We start from the raw sequence: 14,831 nt of genomic DNA, 5'->3' as shown, positions 1-14,831 counted from the left end.
ATGACAAATAGGAAATTTTTTCCATATTTCCAGAGGCACTTGTATATTAAGATACAAAATATAAGATTATGCAGAAACACTAGAATCATTCTTGAATAGACTATCAGAAAATAAAATGATACTTGCAATTGTTATTTGTAAATATGCTCAGTGACTTGAGGGTGTTTCTTCTATGTTGGTTGGAGAAAGAAAAACATGAATTACCTTATCCATGTTTAGATCCCTCTCAGGTCGAATCGTTGGAGGTGTTTGGTGGTTCTTTACACTCATCATTATATCATCTTATACTGCTAACCTGGCTGCTTTTCTGACTGTTGAGCGAATGGTCTCCCCAATAGAAAGTGCAGAAGACCTGGCCAAACAAACAGAAATTGCCTATGGAACTCTGGATTCAGGGTCAACAAAAGAATTCTTCAGAGTAAGTTAAGAAAAAAAATAAAAATAAAAACCAACAATGACAAATCACATGTTCCTCATTTTGAAATTCAGGCATTCCCTTAATAATTATATTATTGATTTAGTTATTATAGAGTCTGCACACACAATGGTAACAACTGTGTTTAATGCTAATACTTCTTGAATTTTTAATTAATTTAATTTGTAAAACCAAATTGATTTTTTCACATTGCAAGAGGAACCCTAAGACATATCAGTGAAAATGTAACTAAAGCAACTTTATAGAATAATTTATTCAAAACTTTCCAATGTTGGTAATGCTGTGATAATGTGTTGGATTGGAAAAGATTGGATTTCTGTACATTTTTGCACTAAGAGCCTAAAAATGAAAGCAAGCTTTACTTTCAAAGGAAACATTTAACTTGCTGCATTTGAACCTGAAAACCTTATTTGCAGATTATACAACTTTTATGAGTTTCATTATTCTGTAATATATTCTGTAACAATGGGTTTCAAAGTAATGTATGTTTTCTCACAAAATATTAATAGCAAGATCTTATTAAGTTCAAGGTCCTTCTGTAAGACATTATATGATGTTTAGTTTGTGCAGACTTCTCTGCTTGCAGATAACATTTTTCAAACTTATACAATTGTTTTACATGTATAGATATGATTCCTTGAGTTTTCTATCAGTATAACCAAGTTTTATTGTTGTTGCTGTTTGTAGATATTTGGTCCATTATGTGGTTCAATTTTTTGATCAGTGTATTTTTATTCTGGTTCCACTTAAATCCAGAGACATACTTGATAATGTCTGATCACTAAGAAGAGTTTTTTGTGACTTCAGAACAAAAAAAAAAAAAATAGCCAGACTGAAATTTTCACAAATATTGAACTAGGTAATATAGAACACATTTTGTATTTAATATCAATTGTTCAAAGACTAGAATTTTAATAATATTTAATAGTTTGGAAGACATATATTTCATTATTTTTAAGTTTTAATGATAGCTCATTATTCATGCTTATATACAACATTTGACATATTACATTTCATTTCATATATTAATATTTAAAATATTCTCACTCAGCTTGTAAAATTAAAATGAAATGAACTATTCTTTAAGACAGTTTTAAGTTTCATGTACTTGAATTTCAGTTAGGTGCCTTTTCAAAAAAGATTTGATAATGATATCCTAAGATACTATGAATGTTTACATAAAATTAAATCAGGAACAAATCACTCAAAAACTCAGTCAAACACATCTTTGGGCATCTTTTTAAAGAAACCAATGAACAACATGATTTAAAGCATTGTTAATAGATATAACTTAAAAAGTAGTGGAAAAGTATTTGTAAATTTTTCTAAAACTCAAGTAATTGTCATAATGGCAGGTTTTACTAACAATAGCCTATGGATAAGATTAATTGACCAAACCTTTCTTTTAACTTAGTAATCATGTCCCCACTACTAAAGCTTAATAATTTTAGTATCTTGCTGAAAGTCTGTCAGTTTAAAACTGCTTCTACAGAAAAGTAAGTGGGTAAAATTTACTGGCTTTGCCTAGAACCAATTCTGTGTATATATCAAAATAGAATGCAAGTTTTTGCTATCACTTGCATTTTACTGAAAAGTGATGGCTGATTGTCATTTAAATAAAGAAAATATTTGTGGGCTCATCATTCTGCCTTGAGTGATAATGTAAAAAGAATTGTCACACTGATTTCTTGAAAATTTCTCACAAATAACACATTATAAAGCTCTTTAACAACAAGCCCAGTTAAAATATGTATTTATAACCGTTACACAATTTAAAAGCATTGCTCAAATTCTCAAGAGTGGGGAAGTGGACAAGAGAATATATTGATCAGAAGTGTGGGGCTACAGAACATGTCTTCCAAGTTCAGAGTCTTTCCATGCAAGCTGGGCAAGCACTATGCCTTGTTTCCTTTCTCTCTCCACAACTTCAGTTTTAAAATTGGGAAAAAAAATTTATAAGCATAGGTATTTATTGCTGTAGAGTACTCTGAATCCCAATGGAACAAAAAAAATATTTTCCCTGGGTAGCACACTTTCAAGAATGCATAAATTGGAGTTTTCTTGTAAAATTGTCATTCATTTCCTACCTTGTTTGCCTCCTTCCTTTCTTTTTTGCAATGACCTGGTTTCAATAAATGATTTGTCTGATGGGTGGAAGAAACGGATGTGAAGGGTATTTTTGTACCTGTCAAAAATATCTTCACCTAGGAACCCAGTAATGGCATATCTATCAGCCCCACTAAGCTGCCTCAGGCAGTGACCTACACTCAGCACTTCAAAAAAAGTTGCAGTTATAATCAACTGAAAAAAGAATTAGGCCATGTCAAGGTGACATTGAATTAATATGTTATCTTATCTTGGTTTTGCCCCATTATGACACTTAATATGTTTCATGTTCTCTGCACCTTTTTAAGCACAAACACAGAGACATTAGAAGAACATCTGTAATTGTCGCTTACTGGCAATTTTGCTGTTTAGACGCTTGCATATTACACACCTGATTCAAGCATACTGGTTTTCATTTCAATTCAGATATTGTCTTCTGCAATCATGAATGCATAAGTGGGGTAGATTACTATCTCAAGATTTATAATGTTATCAAATTACTACTGATGAGCTATCACTAGAATACCAGTCTTGCTGCATAAGCTACAAGAAGGGGAAAGCAATCCACCTGATAGAAACATGACCATTAACTGTAATGCATTATATTTATACATATTTTCTATTAAAATAAGGTATGGAAAAATATTTTTATTTATCTATTTTTGTACCAGGGATTTAAACCAGAGGCTCTCAATCCCTGAGCCATATCCCCAGCACTTTTTATTTTTTATTTTGAGACAAGGTCTCTCTCAGTTGCTTAGGGCCTTGATAAGTTGCTGAGACTGGCTTTGAACTTTCAATCCTTCTGCCTCAATCTCCCAAGCCACTGAGATTACAAATGTACCAAGCAAAAAACACTTAATTTTTGAGAAATTAAAAGGTAGCACATTTCTTAAACTCCAAGAATTGTTTTAAACAATAAAATAATGCTTTAAATCAGATAGCTTCCCAAGTATTTTTTACAACAGTGATGAGACAAATAGACCCAAGCTTAATATCCTAATTACAAAAAAAAAAAACTCTCAAATTATCTTTGCTTATTACCTAACAGCATATTTACTCCCCATGCCTGACCTTAAAGTACATGCTACAGTGGAAAATTTAAGTAAATTAAAAGTTCCATTTTCATTGTATTTATGAGCTTACTGAGTCTGCAAAAATTTCCTCATCTTAGCCTTTCTCATCAATTTTATAAATATTTGCTTGCTTTAACCCTGCAACAAACATTCTCTTTCAGTCACAAAAAAAGGCAGTGTGATGCATGCCATTTCCAGTCCTTTGCCTCTTGATTTCCCCTCATTCTTTTACCATGTACCTGGTCTTATCTGCATCATGTCCCTTTAAATCAGAATCAGAATTCCTGAATATTAACATGGTGACAAATGGGCTGTTCCCCCACCCAAAGAAAGTTGCTTGCATCTTCCTAATTTTTTTCACTGACAGTCTGTATTTTACAGTTTCTATTGTACCTGAGACCTCCCAAATTTAGCACAACTGTTCTACAGATTCTTCCTTTTCTTGATTTTAAAGAGATCGAATCAAGCCAGGCATGGTATTGCATGCCTGTGATGTTAGCAACTCTGGAGGCTGAGGCAGTAGGATCTGAAGTTTGAAGCCAGCCTGGGAAACTTGGCAAGACACTATCTCAAAATTTGAAATATATAAAGGACTGGGGGATGTGGCTCAATGGTAAAACACCACTGGGTTCAATCCCCAATACCACAAAGAAAAAAAAAAAGTTTGAGTTCAATTCTTTCTCATTTAAGTATACATAATTCAATGTACTTAAACAAAAGCAGCAGTAATTTTATTCACATTGGCATTATAAGAATGGACTATCAAAAATTATCAGTGAACTAAAATTCCTAAGCCCTAAGAATATTTTTTCCCATTTTGCTATGCTAGTTTAATTTAACTATCCTGTTCCTTTAATATGCTACTTAACTGGAACTGGAACATTGCCAAATAAATGGCAGGTTTCTGATTTCTTAAAATGTTCAAAAAATATTTCAATTAAAACAATTCACTGATTTTATTTCTTCTGTTTTAATGTATTATACATAGTAGGGTTTACAGTATATGTGGAGACCTATACCTTTTGAGGTGAAACTCTGAAGTTATATTTTTAAAAAAGTGATTATATGTCTAAAGGATGTTGTTTACCAACATTTGTCTGATTTTGGAATCATCAGAGTAAATATATGAGGACAATCTCTATTATGTGATCCATGGAGTTTATATTTTTCAGAATTAATTATAAAATGAAAGAGATCATTCTCTGGAGCAGAACTCTAGTTTTAAAGAAGGGCTGAATGAGGCCTACCAATGTGGCTTAATGGATCCTGTGGCTGGGTTTGAACCCCAGAACTCCTGTATCTGGGATGCACATAGAATATTTGCAACTGAATTGACATGTTGACATAGAATTTCCTAACATGAGAATTTCCCACCAGAATTAACCTGTCAAACACCTAAACATACACACACACACACACACACACACACACATATACACACAGAACCCACAATCCACATTATGGGATATTTTCAAGTGCTTGTAGCATAAAACTATTTCACAGAACAACTCAGCATGTCTATTTTCCATTTGACATTTATCAGTGTTTGTCTATACTTTGCTTTGGTTCAAATATTTGAGTCAATCCTTGTTTGGCTTATTATTTAGGTTTATTGATTACTAGTTTCCCATCTTAGAAAGTCAAAACTTTGAATCCCACTTTTATCAGTTTTTTCTTTGTCCACCTGAATAATTTGCTTTTGCCCAAATACATGTATCCCTAAATTTGCTATTCAGGACAAGAAGAACTGCTTCTTTATCGGATTCTATATTTGGTAAACAAAGGAATATTAATATTAATAAATGTGTTTATTATTTAGAATTATGCCTCACACATGAAATCTAAATGAAGTCTCAATTACTTTTTTTTTATTTAGATCCAGATACAAAATTTTTGCACTTGTTATTGAAAAAAATGTAATCATAAAAGTTTGTATGCATTATCCTATTATCAAACATCAAATGGAGTTAGACTTTCTATCTTACTAAATGTATGTTTGAAAGACATTTGAGTTCATTTGGGTATAATTTCACATTAAAAATGTATGTGTGAATGAAAAAAAAATATGTCAATGCAGATTCTAATAAAAGGACCTGGGTAAATTAAGTAGCCGGAGCTCAGGTAGACAGAAGTAATTTATAGAAATAAATGTTTCTTGGCTGGAGTCAGGATATGAGAATGACTCATCAAAACACAAAGTAGGAAAACAGGAATCACTTCTCCTTAAAGTTTGATGTATATTCTATCTGGAGATTTTGTCAGACAATGTCTAAAAAAATGTTTTGACTAAACTAGAATTTGATTCGTATGTTGTGAATATTTGCTTTTTATACTATAGCAGATTTCTCTTCTTTCTTTGATGTTCAATTACTGACTTGATATGACCCATACATTTATGTATGTCTTACTTTGAGGTATGAAGAAAGATAAAAATAAAATAACTATCCTTATTGGGTTTAATTCAGATGTAATATTAAAAGGAGTTCTGTCAAGATAAAAGGACTAGATCAGTCTGGTCTTTTTCGAGTTTATCATGACTGTGATATAAAACATGATTTTAAATGTTCATTGCTGTTCATGGCCTTGTATGTTTAAGATGAATAATAAGTTGGTATTTAAAAATAATTGAGTATAGTAATTTTTTTATTATGGCAGGAGGTACAGGCCTCTTAAAATATCATTTTTGAATGTTTGTCATTTCAGTGATTTCCTTAAATAGTTTCAAATGATATTTTTCCAATAGTGAAAGAATAACCTTACTATTATGTTACTGTATAGCAAATTAGAGGGCAATGGGAAGATACTAAAGGGCTTTATCATTCTTTTTCCTTCGATCAATTTTAACATGTTGTTCCCTTCTTTCCTGTATTTAATTTTATTTTAATTTCCTCCAGAGATCAAAAATAGCAGTGTATGAAAAGATGTGGACCTACATGCGATCAGCAGAGCCATCAGTGTTCACTAGGACTACAGCTGAGGGAGTGGCTCGTGTCCGCAAATCCAAGGGCAAATTTGCCTTTCTCCTGGAGTCCACTATGAATGAATACATTGAACAGCGAAAGCCATGTGACACGATGAAAGTGGGAGGAAATCTGGATTCGAAAGGCTATGGAGTAGCAACGCCCAAGGGTTCCTCATTAAGGTGGGTGGAATAGTATAACAATATAACATGTGTTGTTATAGTATTCCACCTTCCCTGATGTCCCTGAAAGAATTATTTTGTTTTGTGTGTAAACATGGTATGTTTGTTTGTTTTATTTTCTTTTTCTCCATTTCATATTTTTTGGTCAACAATCAGGTAAATTTTTTTCTTAATTTTAGAATAATCTAGTTGATATAAACCTTTGAAGGCCATATAAAAAACAAACTGGTTGAACACTAGCTGTTTCCAGTGGGCCTAAAACAGGGGTAGCATATACTTCTAAATCTCATCAACATTTTTTTTTTGGCCACCCAAATCTGCACTGTCATTGTGTCAGTAATAATTCTACATTTTATCATTTTTTTTTAAACACATTGCCTGGCCTCTAGTTTCTGACTAAGAAGAAATTGGCTTCTTGCCAGCCAACCATATTTTTTTTTCCATTTTGATGTTTCATTTATTATGGTGTCATTCTATTTTATATTATCTTGAGATTACATTGGTGCTAAGTTTAAAACCACATCTATTTATAAAAGCAACCAAGATCAGGGAAAAACAAGCTCTGGTTTTATGGTGCTTACTCAAGTCACACTCCCACCTATTTTAAAGGGAGTGTGGTGTAAGTAAGATCTGTAAAATTAGATCCAATGACAATACAAAATATGTTTATAGAGAAGCCCCTTAAATGTGCTTCGTGAGTCAAGTGTTACACATGTGGGGTAAAAGTGAGACTTTCATTCTTATGGAAATATTGGTTAAATCTGCCCTTTTTATCCTCTTGGTCCTGGACATAGAAAATTCACATGTTTATGTCCAGGAGGCAGAATTTCCTATTTTCCTTAAGCAATAAAGGCTGCTGTTGAATTGATGGGGCTAGAGCCCATCACAAGTGATGACTGACAGATTACTCTGGTCTCAGTGCTGCTTAGGAGAGATGCACACAAAGCACAGATTCAAGAGGAAATCAGAATGTTTGCTAAAGGACTTAACCAAGAACCTGGTCTTGAAAAATGATGTCTCTGGTAAGCCATTCAAAAATGAAGGTAATAAGACTTATACTATTGCCCAGCACAAATGAAAGCAATATAAACATCATATGATTGTTTTCATTGATTTCAAAAGGGGAACTACAGAATACTTTAAAATGTGTATTGGGTGGGGGAAGGGTTGAGAGATATAAGAAACAAATACCAGTACTGAAAAGGGTTGCATTAAACCAATATTGTGTGTTTGCAAGCAACACTGTAATCACTAATAGGGGTTTTATGGTATATTATGAAAGGAATGGTTTTCAAAAGAAGATTGATAAAAGTTAGTAAAGACAAATTTGGGTGTGAACTTTGGCAATTCTGAAGTCTGGTTTATTTGAACATACATCCCATACAAAACTGGAAAAATGTGCAGGGAGAAAGCCAAACTAATAAATTATCCATAATAGAATTCTATCCAAAAAGGTTTCAATCATTCAGAAACCTAAACTGGCATCAGGGTAGTTGGCCTTTGATGATATATTTTGTATGATGCAGTATGAAAAATATGTAATTTCAATGAGGTTGAGTAAGCTAATAAATTTCTGTTGTAATAGTAGTCACAAGAGCACCTTAACATAAATATTTTTTTAAAAAAATAGAAGGGGTGAAAGAGACAGTGGTTGATATGTAGATCAGTGTTAGGACTATTGATTACATTCACTGGATGTCTCTTTTGCTCTTAATTAATTCTCTGTGGATGTAGCTGCCTTGTCCTCTGTCTTGTGTGTACTGATAAAGTCAAGTTCCAGGGACTAAAATTGGCCCTAAGATACCGGAGTGTCTGACTGCCATTGATGGCAAGAGAGTTCCCTCTTAAATGTGCCACTTTGTCAAATCCACACTACAGGGATTGTTTGGGAAGATGCTGAAGGGCTTCATCTGTCTAGAACTGTTTAATAATCAGCCATTGGCTTCCCCCTCTTTTCCTGTCCTTGCCTGGATCTTGTTAATGAGGCAATTGTTAAACTCAGCTTCCTGGATGGAGAGTTTGTTTATGCACTTTGTTTTATATATGCCACAGTTTCCTGAGCAAGCTGGCCCCTGCATGCCAATACTACAGTTATTTTGCCCTATTTTTGAGAACATTAGAAGGACACTGAAGGCTAACCAGCGTTCACCTTGCCCCCTCCCTCCCCACTCCCCCATCCCCAGCCTCTAAGCAGAAGACTTGCTAGATTTAAATCTCATTCTTATTCCACTAGGATTGTTTTGTTTCAAAGAGACAAACTAATATAGAGATGAACTAACAGGCATCTGCATAAATTATTTAGTTTGTAGAAGCAAGTTCAAATTAATTGTATTCATCAGAACAAGTTCCAGAGGGCATAACTGTATCAAGTGTCTTTGAAGCCTTCTGTCTTATTCAGTTCAGTAGAGACTTAGGTCTTTTCTCCTATAGGATCTATCTTTTCTTAACCAGGTCTTTAGGTTAATTGCTCTGGATATGATCAGACATGTGTATTTCAATGTCATTAATGATGGCTTTTTCACAGATTGCTGTTTTGATTCATTAGGCAACATAAGGCTTTAAGAAAAAATAGTAATTGTTTCTACTATGTAAGCTTAACCAGAAAATGCCAACAAATGACTAGCAATGTTCCTTTGGTCTAGGGAGTTTTAAGTTTTCAATCCCTGCTTTCTGTTCAAAATGCTTAAAAATAAATGTCACAGAAAAAGGAAGCATGTGATACTCAATCAGGATGGAAAATCAGGACTTGGGTCTTAACTGTAGACTTTAAAACAAATTCAGTCAGGATCATTACAGCATATTTGTGACTAGACTGAAAAAATATCACAACAGTGATGACTATCACACATCTTTATGGTGGAGAATGATATACAGAGCTCTCAGATAGACTATTTCAGACGAGCATTACCTGGCCATATACCTGAGAATTAAATCAATTGACCTATCCATTAGATGGCCAATGACAATTCCCAGAAATTATTGGTTTATTGTACTTTGACGTAAATTCTGCCATTTTTAGGTGACAGAACAATATCAGGTATATCAATCTTTTTATTTCTCCTGAATCTTTTTTTTCTACACTCACAATACTATTTATACTTTAATCAATACTCTGGCTTCCTCCTCTTCCCTACTCCAGTACCCTTGACAACCCAAAAGAATAGTGAAAGACTTCTTCTGGCTGAGAAATTGTGAAAGGTTGTTTTAAAATATACATTTCAGATGATATTGTAATGAAACATAAAATTTAAGTGAAAGAAGAATTGTATTTATTTTGACTTTACTAATAATTCTATCAACACTATCAACTTTATTATATAAATTGACTATAGTATAGATACACGCTATAATAAATACATACTGTATTATCAAAATACTATCAACTTTACTATATTTTAACCATACTACACTAGTTACTATACTATTGATTTTACTATGCAATAAACAAACCTACTAAAAGTAGTTAAGAGTGAATCATAATTTGATTAACACAGATTTACTGACTAAGCTGCTATTAGATGAGAATACTCCTTTTAAAGAGATTCACGATATTTAGAATCAGAAGTGTCTCCATTGAACAAGGCAGTGGATCTTATCTGAAGACTTCTGCTGGCCCTTATAAGAATTCATATACTTGACCCCTATATTTGAAAGCAAATTTAAATACTGTAGTCTTCTATACTTCTACCATTTAATAGAAATAATTCCCATACAAATTTGCTTGCTGAAAAGATGTTTGTAGGACTGTGTCTAAAAATAAGACAAATATCCTGTCAGCAAAAAAAAAGAGGGAGGAAAAAGAAAAAAAAAAAAGATGCTTCAATAGAAAATAGCTAGAATGAAACTTGCATCACTGGGTGAGCTCTGGAGAATATGATGCCCAGTTGGACTTGGCGATGCCCAGTTGCAGGCACCCATGGCAACAAGAGCTAAGCTTTTGAAAGCAGGCCTATCACAGTTCCTATGCAACAGGCAGCTCCCTGCCTCACAAAATACCACAGCAGGGGGGAGGAAGTACTAAGAAAGGCAAGTCTAATACCACCTCTCTCAGTATTTAACAAAATCACTGACCTCACAGATACTTGGCCCAAGTCTAGTTCTGCTTCACAATGAGTAAAATTCTCAGTAGGACAAATGGTATTTCCTCCACTTTGGAGCATTTTATAAAGTAGATGTATTAAAATTAATATTCCAATTCATGTATGAAAAGTGTATTATCCTAAGGAACCACTTTCTTATATAAACCTGTAACACATACCAAGTCACAAGTTCAGAAGTACTTAGAAGGTTTAGAAAAAAGAAATTCGCTAGACAGTGTATGTGAGAAGAGTATTCTTTTTTCATTATTATTAAAAATAAGTCAATTATTAGTATGCACCATAATAATAGAAAAGCTTAAAATCATAGAAATGTGAGGCTGAGTACTTAATATTACTAAGCATCTCTTGACCTCAAATGAATAAACTTATATATGTCTTCTGGGAAGGAATTGCAGTAGGTTAGTACACAATTTTTTATATTAACATTGAGGAAAGAAATGCCATTTTTCTTAGTGCCACATTAAAAGTTGCTACAGCTAACTTTGTTTTTGTGATTTCATTATGTTTTGAATATAGTCTCTCAGGCTAAGGATTAGACAAACAGAAAAAAAGTCAATTGCGCCTCTCAACATACACACAAATGTACACAAAACTCCCTGTGGTACTATGTTAAATAACTATTCAGTTTGCTGTTAGGGATGCTGATATTTATTGTGGGCACCAAGTATTTTGCATTCACAAACTGAGATGTCACATGGTAAACGTATCGATAGGACATGTGTCCCAGGAAAAAATAATTGCACAGTAAGATCCGTATACTTCAACCTTCCCTTTCTGAATCTGAACACAATAGGGAACATAAAACTTTCTATTACCATTTAAAATTCCAAGTTTTTTCATTTACTTCTTTCCTATAATTAAAAAATGACTCAAATCATAACTCCTCATAAAGAGGAAACAAACTTTTTTTCCACATTGTGTTAGACTAACCAGGTATTGTACATTTGTGCCCTCCTCATTAGATTTTTTAAAATTCTGAAATGATATTCACTCTGTCTTTTGACAAATAATTCAACATTTGGTTGCTAGTTTCCAGCTGATAATTTATCATGTAGTTTTTAAATTGTTCACTTTGGGGATGTTTTGCAACAATAGGTGGAAAAGTTTTTAAACTTGTTGTGGTTTTTGTTTTTTTTTTAACACTTGTTCTTTTCACCACTATTCTTAGAATTCTACTTTAGCAATGTTCCTGAGAAAATGGAAAGTTTGTCACCATTTTAGTTGCTACCACTTCAACAATGATAAATTTAATAAGATTAAACTGCTATAAAAGAAAGTTAGCAGCTTATTTAAATATTGACAACTTGATTTGATGAGCCATCTCAGACTAGATCTTAATTCTGATGGTTCTAAGAAAAGTCAGAGTTTCAAACTGTTGTTCTTTTGATCCATGCAGTTGCCTCATAGACAAATATTGTAAAGAATCTCCACACAAAGAATATCTGTATCCCATACAATTGAACATGGCAGCATACACCTGACATGAGTGCAGAACCTGTAGCCACCAGGTTAAGTGGCCTGGACCTCCACATGCCAACTGTATTTTGGAAACAAAATCATTCTAAAATCAAAACTCATAATATGATTAATAATAAGTGTGCTGAACAATCTCTAGGTGAATTTACCCATACATTAATATTACATTTAAGTATTTTCTTGGTATATGACAAGCAGCCATTCAGGTTTCATATTATGTCACTGATGTTCACAGATCACAGATCATCTCCACATAAGGAATAATCTCCAGATACAATTCACACTCCCCTCTCCACCACACACATACATACACACACACACACACACACACACACCCACACACACACACACACAGTAGTCAGGTTAAGAAGAGGCATGGGAACAGAACAAGTGTGTGAAACTTTCAGTGAATTTGGATCCCCTTTCTCTACTGATGGGCGGAAGCCCAGATATGAGTTCTCTGGAACTAAAGCTATAAAGCAATGGAGGAAAAACAGTCCCCCTGAGGTTTCCGGCAATGCTAAGATCTAGAAAGAAGCACAACTAAGACATCCTAATGAGGAAAAAAAAGAAAGAAAGAAATCCAGTCAGTCAAAGCAAAGCATCTGAAAGGATTGTCTAACAAAAATTGGGAGGTAGGAGAAAGAAATGGAAGGGAAATTTATGGAACCAGGAATCCTAAAGCTTGAAGAAAGGAAGAGCAGCAGATATCAGTATGTGGGAGCTACTGTTTCGGCTTTTATATTGTATGGGTATGTTGTTGTTCACATTTAAGTCTTAGCTGGAGGACAAAAGCCCTGTGCCAGAGAAATTATCCATCTGAGGCTTTCAATATCCCCAGATTCAACTGGCAAGGAATTGACAAAGTGTGCAGGCAGAAGAGGTCTGCACTCCCATGACAGGAAAGGACACTAAGGCATGCCATGTCATTATGAGCAGGCATTCAGATTAAAGGTAAGGAGTTAAGAAATGCAGGAGATCCATGTATGGAGGGCAGTGCCTGTTTGCCTTTAGAAGTGGTCAAAGTAGATTTAAATATGTCAAATTTCAATAGTATTCCCTTGCTATTGAATTTCTTTTCATTTCCTCATTCTTGGAATTCTCCAGAACAAGATTTAAATCCTCCAAGAAAGAAGGTGTTTTATTTTTTTCTCTGCATAATATGACGTTTGATAAGTACTACAAAGCCACTCATGAACCACTTTAATAATAATTCAATTATTTAAGAAAATAAGTGTGGGGAAGTAGCTCAGTGGTACAGAGCTTTCCCTGCATGTACAAAGGCCTGGATTCAATCCCCAGCACAACAAAAATAAACAGACAAAACTAAAGAAAATGTTTGAGGTTAATTTTCTTCACTATAGGATCTCAGGGTATGGGACCATGATTTCTATAGCTAGGAAACACTCACAATTACACCGTTATCTGTATTTATTTTATGAGTAGTTCTTCATTTATCCTCAGAACATGAGCAAAGGTGCAAGGACAAGTTCTGCGTTGCTCTTGTTTGCACATCTCTTCTGTAGGATTCTATTCTTCAAGAGCCACCTTCCTAAACATAAGTATGCCAGGAAGATGACAGCACAGGATGCTCAGAGAGATTGTAACTCTTAGATAACTCTTACAACTCTGAATAGTTTCATGGGGACTAAAAGAGAAGTATTCAAATCATGCTGAAGTAAATTCCCACCTCTCAGCTGAGAATGTGGAGGTAAAGTGGGGAGAAACTGAAGAATAGTAGAAGGGGCTCTTGATGCTTTCAATAATTAGATACATAGAGAATGTTTTATGTACACACGCACGCGCACACACACACACACACACACACACACACACACTAAACTAAAACAGGGCTTTGGAGGGAGTGACAATCAAGTTTACCATAAAACTCCAAAATGCCTGTTATAAAATACTATAAAGTCCACTTTGTTATGGAGATACAATCTACTCTTTAGTGTAGAATTCTATACTGTGCTGCTGTAAAGAAGTTTTATGCTAATAATCAACATCCACTTAAAAGAATGGATTAGAATATGGTCATGATTCTCTTCATGATGTCTCTTCAAGTTTAATTTAGCTGAGAATAAGAAACCATAGATCATTTATTTTAAAGATTGTTCTATGCACAAATCAGTCTTATAGCTCTGTTTTCACAGTGAAATAACATATATCTGAGATAACTTTGCCACAAATATATAGCAGCATACCCCCCAGCAACACCTTAGAAAATCACTATTCAGTCTGGGTCCTGAGCCTGTTCAGAAAAAGAATGATTTTAATTGTCTGAATATTCTATAAACAATAATTACACTAACAAAATTCATATATACCATGAACTAATGCATTATTTATCCTCCTTAATATAAAATCTTTTTCATAATTGAAAATATTTTCTTTTAAATGGACAGATTTCATACTTTCTGAAAATATAAAGTTCACTTTTAAGATATATATATATATATATATATATATATATATATATATATATATATATA

General features: G+C 33.6%; 1 protein-coding gene across 7 annotated transcripts in view; it reads left to right on the top strand.

The window, feature by feature from the left end:
• The window catches only part of Gria4 (glutamate ionotropic receptor AMPA type subunit 4), a 344,863-nt gene that overhangs the window by 300,754 nt on the left and 29,278 nt on the right, over positions 1-14,831 (top strand). For all 7 annotated transcript variants that reach the window (XM_048795827.1, XM_048795822.1, XM_015489929.2 and 4 more), the window contains 2 exons: positions 220-418; positions 6,513-6,760. In XM_048795827.1, the coding sequence (XP_048651784.1) occupies positions 220-418; positions 6,513-6,760 (447 nt within the window). The remainder of the gene's footprint in view (positions 1-219; positions 419-6,512; positions 6,761-14,831) is intronic.

Source organism: Marmota marmota, unplaced genomic scaffold, assembly GCF_001458135.2.
Source record: "Marmota marmota marmota unplaced genomic scaffold, marMar, whole genome shotgun sequence".
Classification (NCBI taxonomy): domain Eukaryota; kingdom Metazoa; phylum Chordata; class Mammalia; order Rodentia; family Sciuridae; genus Marmota; species Marmota marmota.
The sequence above is the reverse complement of the archived record's forward strand: the minus strand, read 5'-3'. Positions and strand labels throughout refer to the sequence as shown.